The sequence below is a fragment of the Mercenaria mercenaria genome, chromosome 9 (genome assembly GCF_021730395.1).
Source record: "Mercenaria mercenaria strain notata chromosome 9, MADL_Memer_1, whole genome shotgun sequence".
NCBI lineage: Eukaryota > Metazoa > Mollusca > Bivalvia > Venerida > Veneridae > Mercenaria > Mercenaria mercenaria.
The window spans coordinates 13,071,905-13,085,387 of record NC_069369.1 but is presented as its reverse complement, the minus strand read 5'-3'; the positions used below and the strand labels follow the sequence as shown (position 1 = coordinate 13,085,387).

Genomic DNA, 13,483 nt, shown 5'->3' with positions numbered 1-13,483 from the left:
GAATAAATGAATACACTAGCTTTATACAGCTTTTAAAATTATCATCCTTCTTATTCGATGCTGTATTTAGGTTAATAGCGACGTAACGATGCAAGTTGAAAGAAAATAGTGACAAGGAACAGAAGTAAAAAAGCCAGTTGGGTTAAAAATGACCATAAATACCAAATGTAAAAAGTGATATAAATATATACTCATCAAATTTCATCCGACCACCTTTCGACGACAATTCAAAAACTTTGGATAAGCTCCCTATTTCCTTTATACTCTAAAAAGAAGAAAATATAATCATACGAATAGTATGACATAGTAACAAAGATAATGTTTCTAAAATACGGTTTTGTGTTCATAATATATGTACATGACAAATGGGTTCGGACCGGTTTAAACTCCAAAGTGTTTGTTTTTCCACTGACTGTTCCAAGACTGTGTCCAATTGTGTTTTATTGCTTATATGTGTGTTTTATGTCTTCAATCATGTCAAAAGTCATTCACTATAGTAGAGGATGTTTAATCCTTTTATACTCTTCTAGGACTTTGGAACAAGGAGGGGATAAAGAATGAAGTGAGGATCGGTGCGCCGTTAACCAGTTTAAACTCCAAGTGACGTTTTGCCACTACCCTTTCCAAGGCGATGTTCCACTGTGTTAATGTATTTGTTCATTTAGTCATTGTGTAAATGCTTTAAGTTGAAGTTTTGTGTATATGTAATTAAGTACACATCAATGCCTATACTACTATGGGGTTTCAGGGTACGGAGGCTACATTATTGGAATCTGTCATTTCTAAACGGATATTTATCCTTGTCTTTCAAGATTGGGTGTTCCTTGCACTACACAAGTCTCTGCAATTGATGCTTCATTTAATAACTGTACATACATACCGCATTAAAGTTTTAATCTAGCGTTTACGAGAGGATGATTCAGTTTCGTTATGGTGTTAAACCAGACTGATGATTTTCGCATGTCAACTGCAAAGTCTCGACTTATTAAGATTCCAAGATAAACATGAAACAGTATCCGGTAGAAAAATCAAGTTCAAACAGTTACCCTAACAGTATATGTATGGGTGTGTACGTGACTAATATATGTACAAAACAAACATACAGAGTAAGAGAATGATACGAACATATATGCACCGCATTGAACTGGTAAGATGCAAAAGCACACCTGGCGAGTTCAAACTAATTCATTGTGCACAAGCTGCAAATCCTTATCTCGTATATGACCAAATGTTACAGGAGATTGTAATTCAAACAACAAAACACACGATATGTTATAAAACATGTTCCCATAAATAACCGTATATCAAATCTAACAAATCATACATGCATGTACTTAACACTTTTGCAAAACACAGAAAAGCAAGAGAAACAGCATTAAGGACAACAAACATCATGTTGACTTTCAAACCGCCAATCATGGATTCTCCTCACAATCAAGTAGGAAAGCGTAACTGTTAAAGGACTGAACACTCAAACAAGTCACCCACCTTAGGAGGACCACGACCTTAAGACCTTACTTCTGAGCAAGTGTGGTGAACATCAATTAAACGGTTCATTAAAAGTTATTTCAAAGGACTTTTTTCTATTTTTTCCTGTGGCAGCCCATAAATGGGACTAAGTGCTCCTATTTGAGAACATTTTTGAAGAATACATTGTAATGGTGCTACATACCCAGTGTGATGAAGATCCATCAAGCAGGCCGCGAGAAGATGTCGTTTTTTTTTTCTTTTCTATTTTTGGCTGTTTGGGCTCTTAAATTTATCCGGTAGCCCCCATTTAAAGTAGAAAAAGTGAAAAACCACAAGTCTCCCAGCATGACATAAATGGAAGTGTTGCAGGCTAATTTTGACTGTGCCTTTTCAGGGACGGCAGTGGAAATGTACTCTTCGTCCGTGCCCTATAGCAACAGGTTGAGCAAGACTCAGCGTTTACACATATACCAAGTACCAAGATATAGTTTAGAGACACCCTTAGACGTATAAATATGGCGTGGTACATGGAAGCTTCAATGATACATAGAGTGCATTCTTAGTGAAAAGCGGCGTATGGTCTCCACTTAAAAGAATGGATTTGCCATAAACAAGAAAACAATGAGCAGAACTAAAAAACTGGAATTTAGGGAGGGGATCTAAGGTTATGGAACCTGTCTCCTTAAAACCATTTGGGAGGGGACATTTTAGTGATGCTACAGACCAAGTTTGCAGTAGATACATCTAGCGGCTGATGAGAAGAAGTCGTTAAAGCTTTTTTTGTTTCAATTCGAACGGCCACTACAAGGGGCCGAAAACCCTAGCTAATTTGAACAGAATTTGGCGAGACCATTTTACTGATGGTAGAGACCAAGTTTGATTAAATCCATCCAGTAGTTAAAACGAAGTTATTTGCAGGATTTTTTCTTTTCTAAATTTAGCTCTAGTTGTCCATAAAAGGGGCCGTGTGCTCCTATTTGAACAGATTAGGAGAGAAGCTTACTATAATGATAAAGACTAATGGTGATGAAGATCCATAAATCTCTTCGTGAAAAGATAGGTTTTTTCTATTTTAGCTCTAGCTGCCCATAATAAATTCGGGAGTGGACTATATAAAGATGCTATTGACCATGTTTCGCGAAAATTCATCTAGCGATTCATGAGAGGAAGTTGTTTAAAGATTTCCTTTCTATTTTTAACTCTAGCGGTGCTATAACGGAGCTATGCGCCTCCATTTGAACACAGTTTAGGGAGCACTTTAACCAAGTCTGTTGGTTTGTCAAATTCATAAGGAATTGCTAACCCCTGGGGGGGGGGGGGGGGGGGGGGCTTAGGTTTTTTGTTATCAGTACAAATCTTAAAATGTGATCTTTAAAATATGTTAAAGACTTGTCACAGTTTGTACGTTTCCATTGTTATCGACCTTTTAAAAGTCAGTGACACTGAAAGACTTCGTCTTTGATTCTCTTTAGAGAGTTGTATAAAGCTTACAACAATAAATTAATAGACGATATGTTTTTGAAAGTCCGTTTCATAAGGATTCTTTTGCTAGTTTTTTTCTGGTTTGCAGGTTAGTATGTATTTTAATAACACCACCATTACAGTCAATTTCATCAAAGGTAAAATAAAATAAAAACATCAATTGTAATCAATGAATTGGAATCAGTGTGTTGCATGTTACGTTATCATTTCAATAAACGTGTTTTATCATGTTCATTTATTTAGAAAATATTTTAGAAACAAACTACATTTACTATTTAGTAATGCAACTATAAAATATACTAGCATTCTTGTCAAGCAATGAGTGTTTCCGTAATAAAAGCTTGACATACGTTACTTTATTATAATTTCGAAAATATGTGGGGAGAATTCAGGAACAGTAATTTATATGTTGATGATCATTTATGTGAAAGGTATTAATCTTAAATGTTAAGTAAAAAAAATTTCAAACCTATATTACAAACTTTATTAAATAGATGTATCAATTTGGTTGAGATTTCAATTAGATGCATCATTATTACTATTAACTTGTTTATGTTTGCTTTCATTCGTGTGATAAAAGTATTCTAATGACAAAATATTTGTGCATATGCAGTCATCCGTACAAGATAAAACATTCATGAATCCCAGAAATAGATGCATATAACCATATACTTTACATATATTAATCGTAATTCAAACGATGTTAATTAATGATCGTATAATATCTAGCATGTTTATCGTAGAATTTCATTATTGTTTACCATACAATCACTAGCGTCGGTTACAATACAATTCCTCATCGTTTACTATACAATATCTATCGTCGTTTACCATGTAATCCCTAGAATTGTTTACCGTAATCTCTAAAATTGTTTACCGTACAATCTATTGTATTGTTTACAGTACAATCTCTAAAATTGTTTACAGTGCAACCTTTAGCATTGTTTACCGTACAAATTTTAGAATTATTCACAGTGCAATCTCTAACATTGTTTACTGTACAAACTCTAGAATTGGTTACAGTGCAATCTCTAGTATTTTTTTATGGTTTATCGTATAATTTATAGTATCGTTTACCGGGCAGTCATAAACATTATTTACCGTACAGCCTATTAGTATTGTTTGCCATAAACTAGCATTGTTAAGCAAAACTACAATTTTCAATGAGATAGCTCGTTTCACAATGTTTCTTTACAATGTTAAGTTTTGTTCTTCTATGTAAATTCGTGTCTTCACTACAGGTTTATTGTATTATACACATGTAAGAGGCTATAAATGTATTAAAGTTATGTTATGTTATGTTATATATTAATCATACAGTCAAGATTTAAGGTTTAAATTTAATTTTCATCACAGCGAGTCTGCTATTATTTTGCTGCTCGCAACTATTATTTACAACAGTAGTCGCGGTGGAAATTTATATTTTATTTTTGGTTGATAAAAATGAAGAAAGAAATATAGTAATGAAAACATAAATCACTGCATGGCTATATTATACAAGTACAACTTACATACATATTATTATTGAGGGGTTTTTAAAGGCTAAGGCAGTTTCTTCATGTTTGGCAGTTTGTAAAAAATATTGATTTTCGTTTGTATATATACCTTATATATTTACATTTAACATTTTACATGAAAACGTTTGAGGCACAATTAAGAGAATTTATATTAAAAAGTATACTTGATGAATATCTAATAGTACCACATGTACTTTAAATCAGAAAAAGTTATTATTAAATAATTGAAGTTTACTGAAACATTTTTAAAAGAATTAAAATTTTATTTTCAAAATATAAACTTATTCAATATGAGCCATCATTGTTACAAAAAACAACAACATGCGTTGCAGCTGTTCAAATAATTTTATAACCGACAATATGTTCACTCGCGAGTAGCATACCTAAACTTATCTGCTTATGTACATGAACTGTATACTGCTTGAAAATGCATGTCATTGTTTTTACTAGACAAAACTGTAGGAACAGACATAGGCTATTCTAAATGAGGAATTTTTATTACATGTGAATACAAAACAAAACTCAACAATTCATAGCACAGCCAAGTTCTTCTAAATCGTTCATGACCAGTAAATTTATAACAATTATGCTTGCATATATCTGCCAGCGACGTATATCTTTATTAGATATATTGACAGATGATTACAGAGACATACGGAATGCAGACTGTAACATAATACAAAACAATCTTTTGAAAGATACTGTACTTTTCTTTACTATTTTATGGAGCAAACTGAGACATGCTGATTAAACAACAACAACAACAACAACAACATTTTATTAGCAAACATCGACAAGAACTTGCCTTTGGCTAATGAACAGAAAAAATACTGATAGAATAGATATGTAATCATACATGACATGTTAAAACAGTTAAGCCTACATACTACTTGTAACAGTCCTACAATCCAATTAAAAAATACTTATCATAGGAGAATTAGACATGGAATCTTTTATTATACACATTTTGAAAATGGGTTCAATGTATATTTAAACTGCTATTGAAAATTATATTTTTAAATGATATACTAATTGCTAACAGTTTCAGTTATAACTATAAAAATATGAACATTATTTTCAAAGATTGGAGCCCAAAACCCCACTAAGTAATGAAAAAATGAAGCATTTGCATTGTACATTAGTGTATATCAATTGTCCTTTATGTACTAGTATTTGAGAAACGTAAAATATATTAAATCAAATACTGTGAAATAAGCGTATCAAGAACTTTCAAGAGGACTAACAAGGCTCATGGCATTATCATCCTTCAATCAATTGCAGTTTAAGTGTCTGTATTTCCCGCGAATATTAACTACAAATTAATTGTTCTATAATATTACTTTGACCTAGGTTATGAGGCTCAAAAACATACACGAAGGGCCTATTTTGCAACATCTTTTCGGTCACCTTTTGTTGCAAATACGCTACAGTATTATCAGTTTGATTAAAATATTGTTTGCTAGTCTCTAAAATAAAATTTTTTAATAAAACATTCATGAATTATTTTAACTTTAAAGTTTAGTAATGAAGTAGCGTAAATACTTACATTCACATATCCAAGTATTATGGGTATTATTGTGTTCCTAAATTGTTCATGATATATAAGCATAAAGTAATGTCCGTGCCTTCTAGGTAATAAAATATTCAATTAATAATAATTATCAAATTAGGTCATAATGTATAGAAAATCAGCACTGTTACATACAGATGGACTATCATTAAGAGATTAATTATGTCTCATTTTGTGATGTTTACCACGAGATCTTATTATCATGCCGGTTTGGCTATTTCACATGAATTTTAATTTGTTGGCGCATACTGATTTACATTTGATACATGTGGGTTACGCTATACACACCATTATATTCTAGGAAAGGTGTAAGGTTACGATAAATCAATGGAGATCTATAAAGGCTTTATGGTTAATGTATTAATCGCGACTTCCAAGGTAACGGAAACGTTTTACAAGTCTAACATCTTTAAGTTACTGTAGATATTGCAAACCTTCCGTTGATACCAAAAAACCTTAGACTTCTAAGGGGGAGCGAAAATATTATGTCGTTGTCTCAGATATCGGTTTTGTAAATGAGAAGGAAGAAGTCATTTTAAGTGTTTTCTAGCTGTAGATGCTCTTAAAGGGGACTGATCACCCCTATTTGAACACATTTGGACGAAGCCGTTATAATGATACTACAGATCAAATGTGCTAAAGATCCATCAAACGATTTCTGAGAAGTCGTTTAAGAGAGAGCCCAAGTTTGAACGAAATTGGGCGAGGCCCTTATGATGACGCTACAGACCAAGCTTGATAAGATCCATCAAGCAGTTCATGAAAAAAATGTTTACTGGTTTTATTATTTTATCTCTGCTGGCCACTAAAAGGGCCCTAGTGCCCCTTTTCAAACATATTTGGGGTGGGCTTTCTAATGATGCTACAGATTACATTTGACAACGATCCAACAAGCGCTTCAGCGGAATAATTTGTTCAAATGTTGTTTTTTTCCTATTTCATACGGCCCATAATACATTTGGGAAAAGAACCTAAATGATGATGCTACATACCAAGCTTCATGAAAATCCATATAGCGGCTCATGAGAAGAAATTGTTTCAAGGTTTCCCTATTTTCAACTATTGCCGTGCCTTAAGGGCGCCAGGCACTTTCCAATCGATGGAATGTTGGAGCGAACCTTACACTAAGTTTGATGAAGATCCATTAAGCGGTTCATGAGAAGAAGTCGTTTGAAGGAATTTCAAATTTTAGCTGCAGCGACCCGCTAAAAGAGGACAATTGCCCCCATTTAATAACCGTGAGACAGGACCTTACAATGAGGTTATAAACAAAGTCTGATGCTGAAGACGTGTAAATGTTTTTTTTCTCTATTTTTAGCTCTGGTGGCCCCTACAAAGGGCTAATCTAAACCATTTGAACAAACTTGTTACAAGTTCATGCCGGGATGTGACTAACCAAATTTGGTGTATTTCTGGCAAGCAGTTTCAGAGGAGAATATGTTTAAGTAAAATGTTTAAGCAGAACGCCATACTATCAACCTATACTTATAGCTCATCCTGAACAAAAAAGGGTCATAGCCTCTTCAATATAAAGCTTACAATTTTACTTTCTGACAAAGTTGGTAAATAACATCCTCATAATATGGAAATTTGATTTATAGCTATGTTTACTAACTCATGTACCCCTATAATATTTCGAAATAAATTGCACGCAACAGTCATTTCTTAAGAGTGGTAACTTGGCGACGAGAAATAGTAAATGTTACAACTATATCATTTCTACAAAAGTGGTAAAGCATAAAAATATTTGTCATGTCATAATTCTATAATAATATACTGAAATGTGATAAGCATGCGGCAAAAAATATAATTTTCAAAATAAATTAGCAGAAATGAACCTTTAAACGGCAAAAATTCCCAGAAATATATTTCAGCTCGATATGCAAAGCTAGCTATGTTACTGAACATTCCTGAAAAGTTTGGTTGAAATCAGGTCAGTTGTTTCAGAAGATTAGTCCGGACAAACTTTTGTGACAGACAGACAGACAAACGGACAAAATCAAAACATCTACCTACATATATTGAGGAGACAAATTTATTTGTAAATGAAGAATTGAATCAAAGATCGATATGTTTCAATCTTTTCATATATGAAGAATATGTATAAATATCTTGTGATATATTCACGGTTTGGCTCACCCCACCAAGAGCTTAAAGATTAATATTCTGCTGCACGTTCTAGCAAAGAGCACGAATATAATAAACTGAGTTTTATTGTTTTAAGATACTGAACATTGAGAAGAACTGTTTTAGTACTAAAAGGTAACGATTATTTGTTTTTAGCAATTCATCGTTGAAGATGGCCGTAATTATGTGTATATTTTGGTTGAAACGTGCATGATTTTGGCACGGTGATTTTTTTTATGTATTCAGCGGTAAAATGAAAACATTTGATATTTTCTGTTCTCAGAGTTGCAGAATAAATCAATAGCCAAGATGAATGATTAAAACGATGCCCTTGCAATCAGCGGATTTGGTAACAAACACTGAAGGACAATTATATACGGATGTGAAAAATAAAAATGGGAAACGAGGGTTTTCGAATGCGCAATAAAAGGTACCCACAGGGTTTGCTAAAAAGAAAAAAACAGGTATTAACTATGCAGAACAAACTGTTAAGTCTGCACCTGAAGTCTGTAACGAAGATAGCGTTAGGATGTAGTGTCAGATGTCCGTGAAAATCAAGAATGCTCCGATTTTGAGAATCTCGGGATACCAGATTGAGCCAAATGCTATTCAGTGTGTCATGTGACATGAAAAGAATGTCGTTTAATATGCATCGTACAAATACTGACATAAACAACATGATTACAAATGTAAACAAGAGGATTGATAATATCGAGCGCAATATTGGAAACAAATTAACCAATAAATTAGATAATAGATTAAATATGGAAGTGAAGATAATGAAAATAGAAATAAAAGAAACAAGAAATAATTTAAGTGCAAAGTTCATTGCGGGGATGACAGATACAAACGAAACCGTTGATGACATCCAGGCAATGAAAAAAATGCAAGAACCAAGAAGACATTTCTTTGAACATTGTTCTTAGGTATGTACATGAAACTAAAACAGAAAATGTTTTGCAAACACTTAATGACGTACTTCGGGATGGGGTCAACGTAACTGCTATAGCTGTTAAAGCTGTACGTAAAGGATCGATTGAGGACAGAAGAGATTTCAGAGATATTACAGCAACCATGGCTAATTTCAGTGATAAGTCAAGTGTTTTTAAAAAGAAAAGCTTTTTTTTAAAAATGTCAGAAGCATTAAGATGTTTTTATTCATAATGATTAGTCAGTGGAAGACAGACTACAGACCAGTAAGTTAAAGGAAATATTAGAGTCTCTGAAAAGGGGTGACGTGGATAAACTTGAACTTCGCGGATCATGATTAGTAGAAAAATACGCATAGGGTATAGGAACTGGAGAAGTCAGGAAGCTACGAGCGAAATGGCAATAGGAATTGCAATGGAAAGCAACGGGGAAATGCTAGGAAATATAGATAGGAACTTATGGGTTCTGCAATGTCAATAAATGGAACATTAATGAAGAAACAGACAATGAAGAAAAAGAGAATGTTATGTAATTTTGTATCAGTTTGATGTTTTACCAGTAGCGAAAACTCATTTAATAAGAGGAAATGAACTAACTGATTTTAATAGATATTTATTTTGGCTAGGTCAAAATAGGGTTTCTCTACATAAAAGAGCAAAAATGGGATCTGACGGGGTAGGGTATTAAATTAAAACAGACCTTCTGAAAGAATGTGATTTTCAAATTGCTTTTGAAGATTTTATATCAAGATATTTCATGGGTTAAGCTAGTCAATAAGTTTGACCAAATGTACGATGTTTATATCTGCGATGGTTAATTACCACCAGAAAACTCCACTCGGCAGATTTTTGATAATCTGGTATATACAATGTAGAGGAATTTCAGAAAGAAACTCAATGTATTTATGTGCGGTATGACTCTAACAGCCACTGTGCTGATAATTTAGATTTCATACAAGTTGTAGATGTTTTACCTGACAGAGATGTTTTCTGTAAGTGCTTACGGCAAATACTTACAGATTTTACCACAAAAGTTTACTTATTGAATGGATTAAAAGTATCAAAAATGCGATGTTACATTTATTGGGCCTCAAGGTTGCTCAGTTGTAGACTTTTGTTTTGTGTAGGAACAGTGGTAGACCTGATCATTCGGTATTAAAATGGAAGTTGCATTTAGATATTATTTCTCAAGATGTAAATGTAAAAAGTGTAGAACTTTCATGTTCAGAAACTGTTTTTGACACAAAGAATTTCCCTCCAGATTTCTTTTGGAATGATGATTTAGATTTAGCTATACAAATAAGAAATTCCGAAGTGGTAAGCCGTGGTGGACAGATGATTTAACTGCATGGAATGAAATGAGTAAGGCAGAGAAATGTTGGTTGAAATGTAAAAATGCACAAAAGAATAATTTTGAACATATTTATCTACAAAAGAGGATATATTTTGACCACTGCGTATAGCCTGCTATAGGTTGCATACTAAAAGCTTGCAAGATGAAATGGAAAAATTGGCAGACACAAATTGTAGTAATGTCTGGGAAAAGATACTTGATATTTTATTCAATATTTTCTACTTGTATGGTACCATCTGCATGGTCGGAAGGGATCATTACTCCTATTCCAAAGAATTCTACTGCAGACCCCCGTGATTCTTTGTCATATAGAGGAATCTCTTTGGCTCCAGTTATTTATAAATTACATGCGAGTGTTTTAAATGATAGATGTTATACAAAATGGCTTTATGAAAGGAAGAAGCACAACAGACCATGTTACTTCGATTACTAATATCATAGAAACAGGAAGTCTGAAAATGCAGTCAACATTTGCTACATTCATTGATTTTTAAAAGGCCTATGATTTTATCAATCGATATAAACTTTGGGACAGGTATTCATGGTATATTGCTACATGCAATTATCTCATTATATAAAGATGTAAACTGTTGTGTGAGACTAAATGAATTTGATACCATTTGGTTCGAAACAAAACAAGGCTGTCCATTGTCCCCTCTATTTTTTAATTTGTTAATATAACCGACCTGGTAAATGCACTTAAAAAATTAGAAGTTGGCATTAAAATAATGAGGACATTGTATGCATACTTTTATAAACTGATGATGTGGTTCTTTTAGCTGATTCTGCAGAAGGTCTACAAGTATTGCTTGATAATGTTAATGTTTTGGTGTAACACAAATAGAATGTCGGTTAATTGTGATAGATAAAGTTTTATGGATGAGTAGTGAATAAAATAAGGTTTCTAGGCCAATTTGACCCCACTTGACCCCATATTCCTATTTTATAAGTGGACTTTAACCTTACCCTAAACTTAAAATACTAACTTAGTACCCTTGGTACCCTGAAAATCTTTTAAATCATCTTTAGTTAAACCAAACGAAAACCTCCGGTTTAACCAAAAAACATTTGATTTGATAGACGTAAGGTTGAAGGGTCAATCTAACCTTATCTAACCTTTAGTCTTTGGTCCGGACTAACCAATGCCGGACAATTAAAAAACATAGATTTTAACTTTACTTTCGTTTTCGTATTTTCGGAAAACCTGGTTATAAATAACTGACGTATTTTCTGAAAATGTTATATGGGATTTACGTGATATTTTCTGAAAAATGGTCATGAACGGTTGTTAAGCTACGTGTAAACAAATATAGCGTATTTCGCAACACAAACGTAATTGATTAACACCAAAACCTTCTTTGCTAGCATAAAAAAGTTGCATGGAAGCAAATAACTTTATACTGCTAACTTATACCTACAACAACAGAACAGAAAGGAGTTTTAAAGGACTATAATGTAAGTTATATTTTGTTATATATCTTTTTACTAATTTTAGACTATTAGCCCGCTGCTTAAATATTTTAATATGAATCTAAACAATGTATTTATACGTTGTAGAATACGTAAGTGGTACAAAACTTTAAAGAACTATTTCTTTATTTCATTTCAGGAGTATTCAAGAATTCTACAAAGATATTGATTATCTGACTAGGTATTTGAATACAAATTACCCCAACGACACAGAAATACAGACCTGGAGTTCATTATACCGTGATAAGTATGTAAACCTTATTGGACAGGATGTCTGGAATCAGCATCAGTACACAAAACTCCAGGAAGAAAACTATCAATTAAATCAAAATATAATAGAATTACAGCATCAATTGGCAACATTTCAAAAAGAGAGCAATAATACCAAAGAAAACACATCTAAGAAAACAACAACACGCACTACAAGAAAAACCAGATACAATGAAGTAAAAAAGAAATTGGAAGAATCCTTCTCAAACGAACGAAAAATAACCGACGAATTTACCCGCGACCCATCAACTTCAGATGAATGTGCTGAATGTTTAGAAATGTTGGATAAATTGATACGCTCAGATACAAGAAATATAGTTTTAAACTCATGTCAAAAAGGAAAAGTTTTAAAAAAGTTTAAAATGTTAACAAAAAGGGGGAAAAAAGGATTTATGGTAACACTTAAAAATTTTAATTTTAATTATTCATTATCACATTGCAACTTTTTAATACGTTTGTATGATTTTGCAATGAAATATAATGACATTTTAAAATATGCTGTATCTATTGAATATATTTACAAAAATTTTACAACTATTAAACAAGTATTACAAGATTTAAGTACAAACAACTGAAATCACTCAACCGTTTGAGTATGCCATAGGCATATGCATGATTGAATATCATAATACTTTTATGTTGTGAGAATCACTCAACCGTTTGAGTATGCCATAGGCATACGCATGGTTGAATATACGCTTTTGGAAGTAGTATGGAATATAACGTTTATGGTACATTTTTGTTAGTAGTAAAGAATATTATGTTTTTGATACATTTTAACTCATTTTATTAAAATAATTTATCTTTGTTTGTTCATTATGTTTTACATTGTTTACTCTCAGTGTTTTATACAATAAATCATAAATGTTTATACCATTTTGTAACATTTTTATGAAAAATAAACAATAATATCCACAGAGTGTACTTGTTTTGTCTTGATATTCAATGTTGTTATACTTAACCCCAGGTATATATCTAAATACTTCTTTCGGCGGAAGAAGTCCAAATGGGTCAAAATACATATTATTTAAGTAACAAACCCAATGTGTTCCAGGACCAACAGAATCATCTAAATTTTTAATTCCACATTCAACCTTTTCTTTCGATTTTGGTAAATTATTTCTACTAAATACACCCCTGAAGTTTTTAATTTTTAATTGTTTTACCCATTGTTCAATTTCAAAGTTAGAAATTGGTTTGTTTATAAATTTTATTTTTTTTTACTATAGGAATTCGTCTGTAAGGTCTCCGTTGTGAATCAATCTGTATACCCTGGCCATGTCCCTTACCACTT

General features: G+C 32.6%; 1 protein-coding gene and 1 long non-coding RNA gene across 2 annotated transcripts in view; one reads left to right on the top strand and one right to left on the bottom strand.

Moving 5' to 3' along the window:
• The window catches only part of LOC123545964 (sodium-coupled monocarboxylate transporter 2-like), a 63,876-nt gene that overhangs the window by 12,239 nt on the left and 38,154 nt on the right, over positions 1–13,483 (bottom strand). The window contains exon 6 of the mRNA XM_053550834.1: positions 192–265. Within this exon, the coding sequence (XP_053406809.1) occupies positions 192–265 (74 nt within the window). The remainder of the gene's footprint in view (positions 1–191; positions 266–13,483) is intronic.
• Positions 11,743–12,333, top strand: LOC128559404 (uncharacterized). Its single transcript, XR_008372323.1, has 2 exons — positions 11,743–11,904; positions 12,059–12,333. It is a non-coding gene; the product is annotated as an uncharacterized LOC128559404 (long non-coding RNA).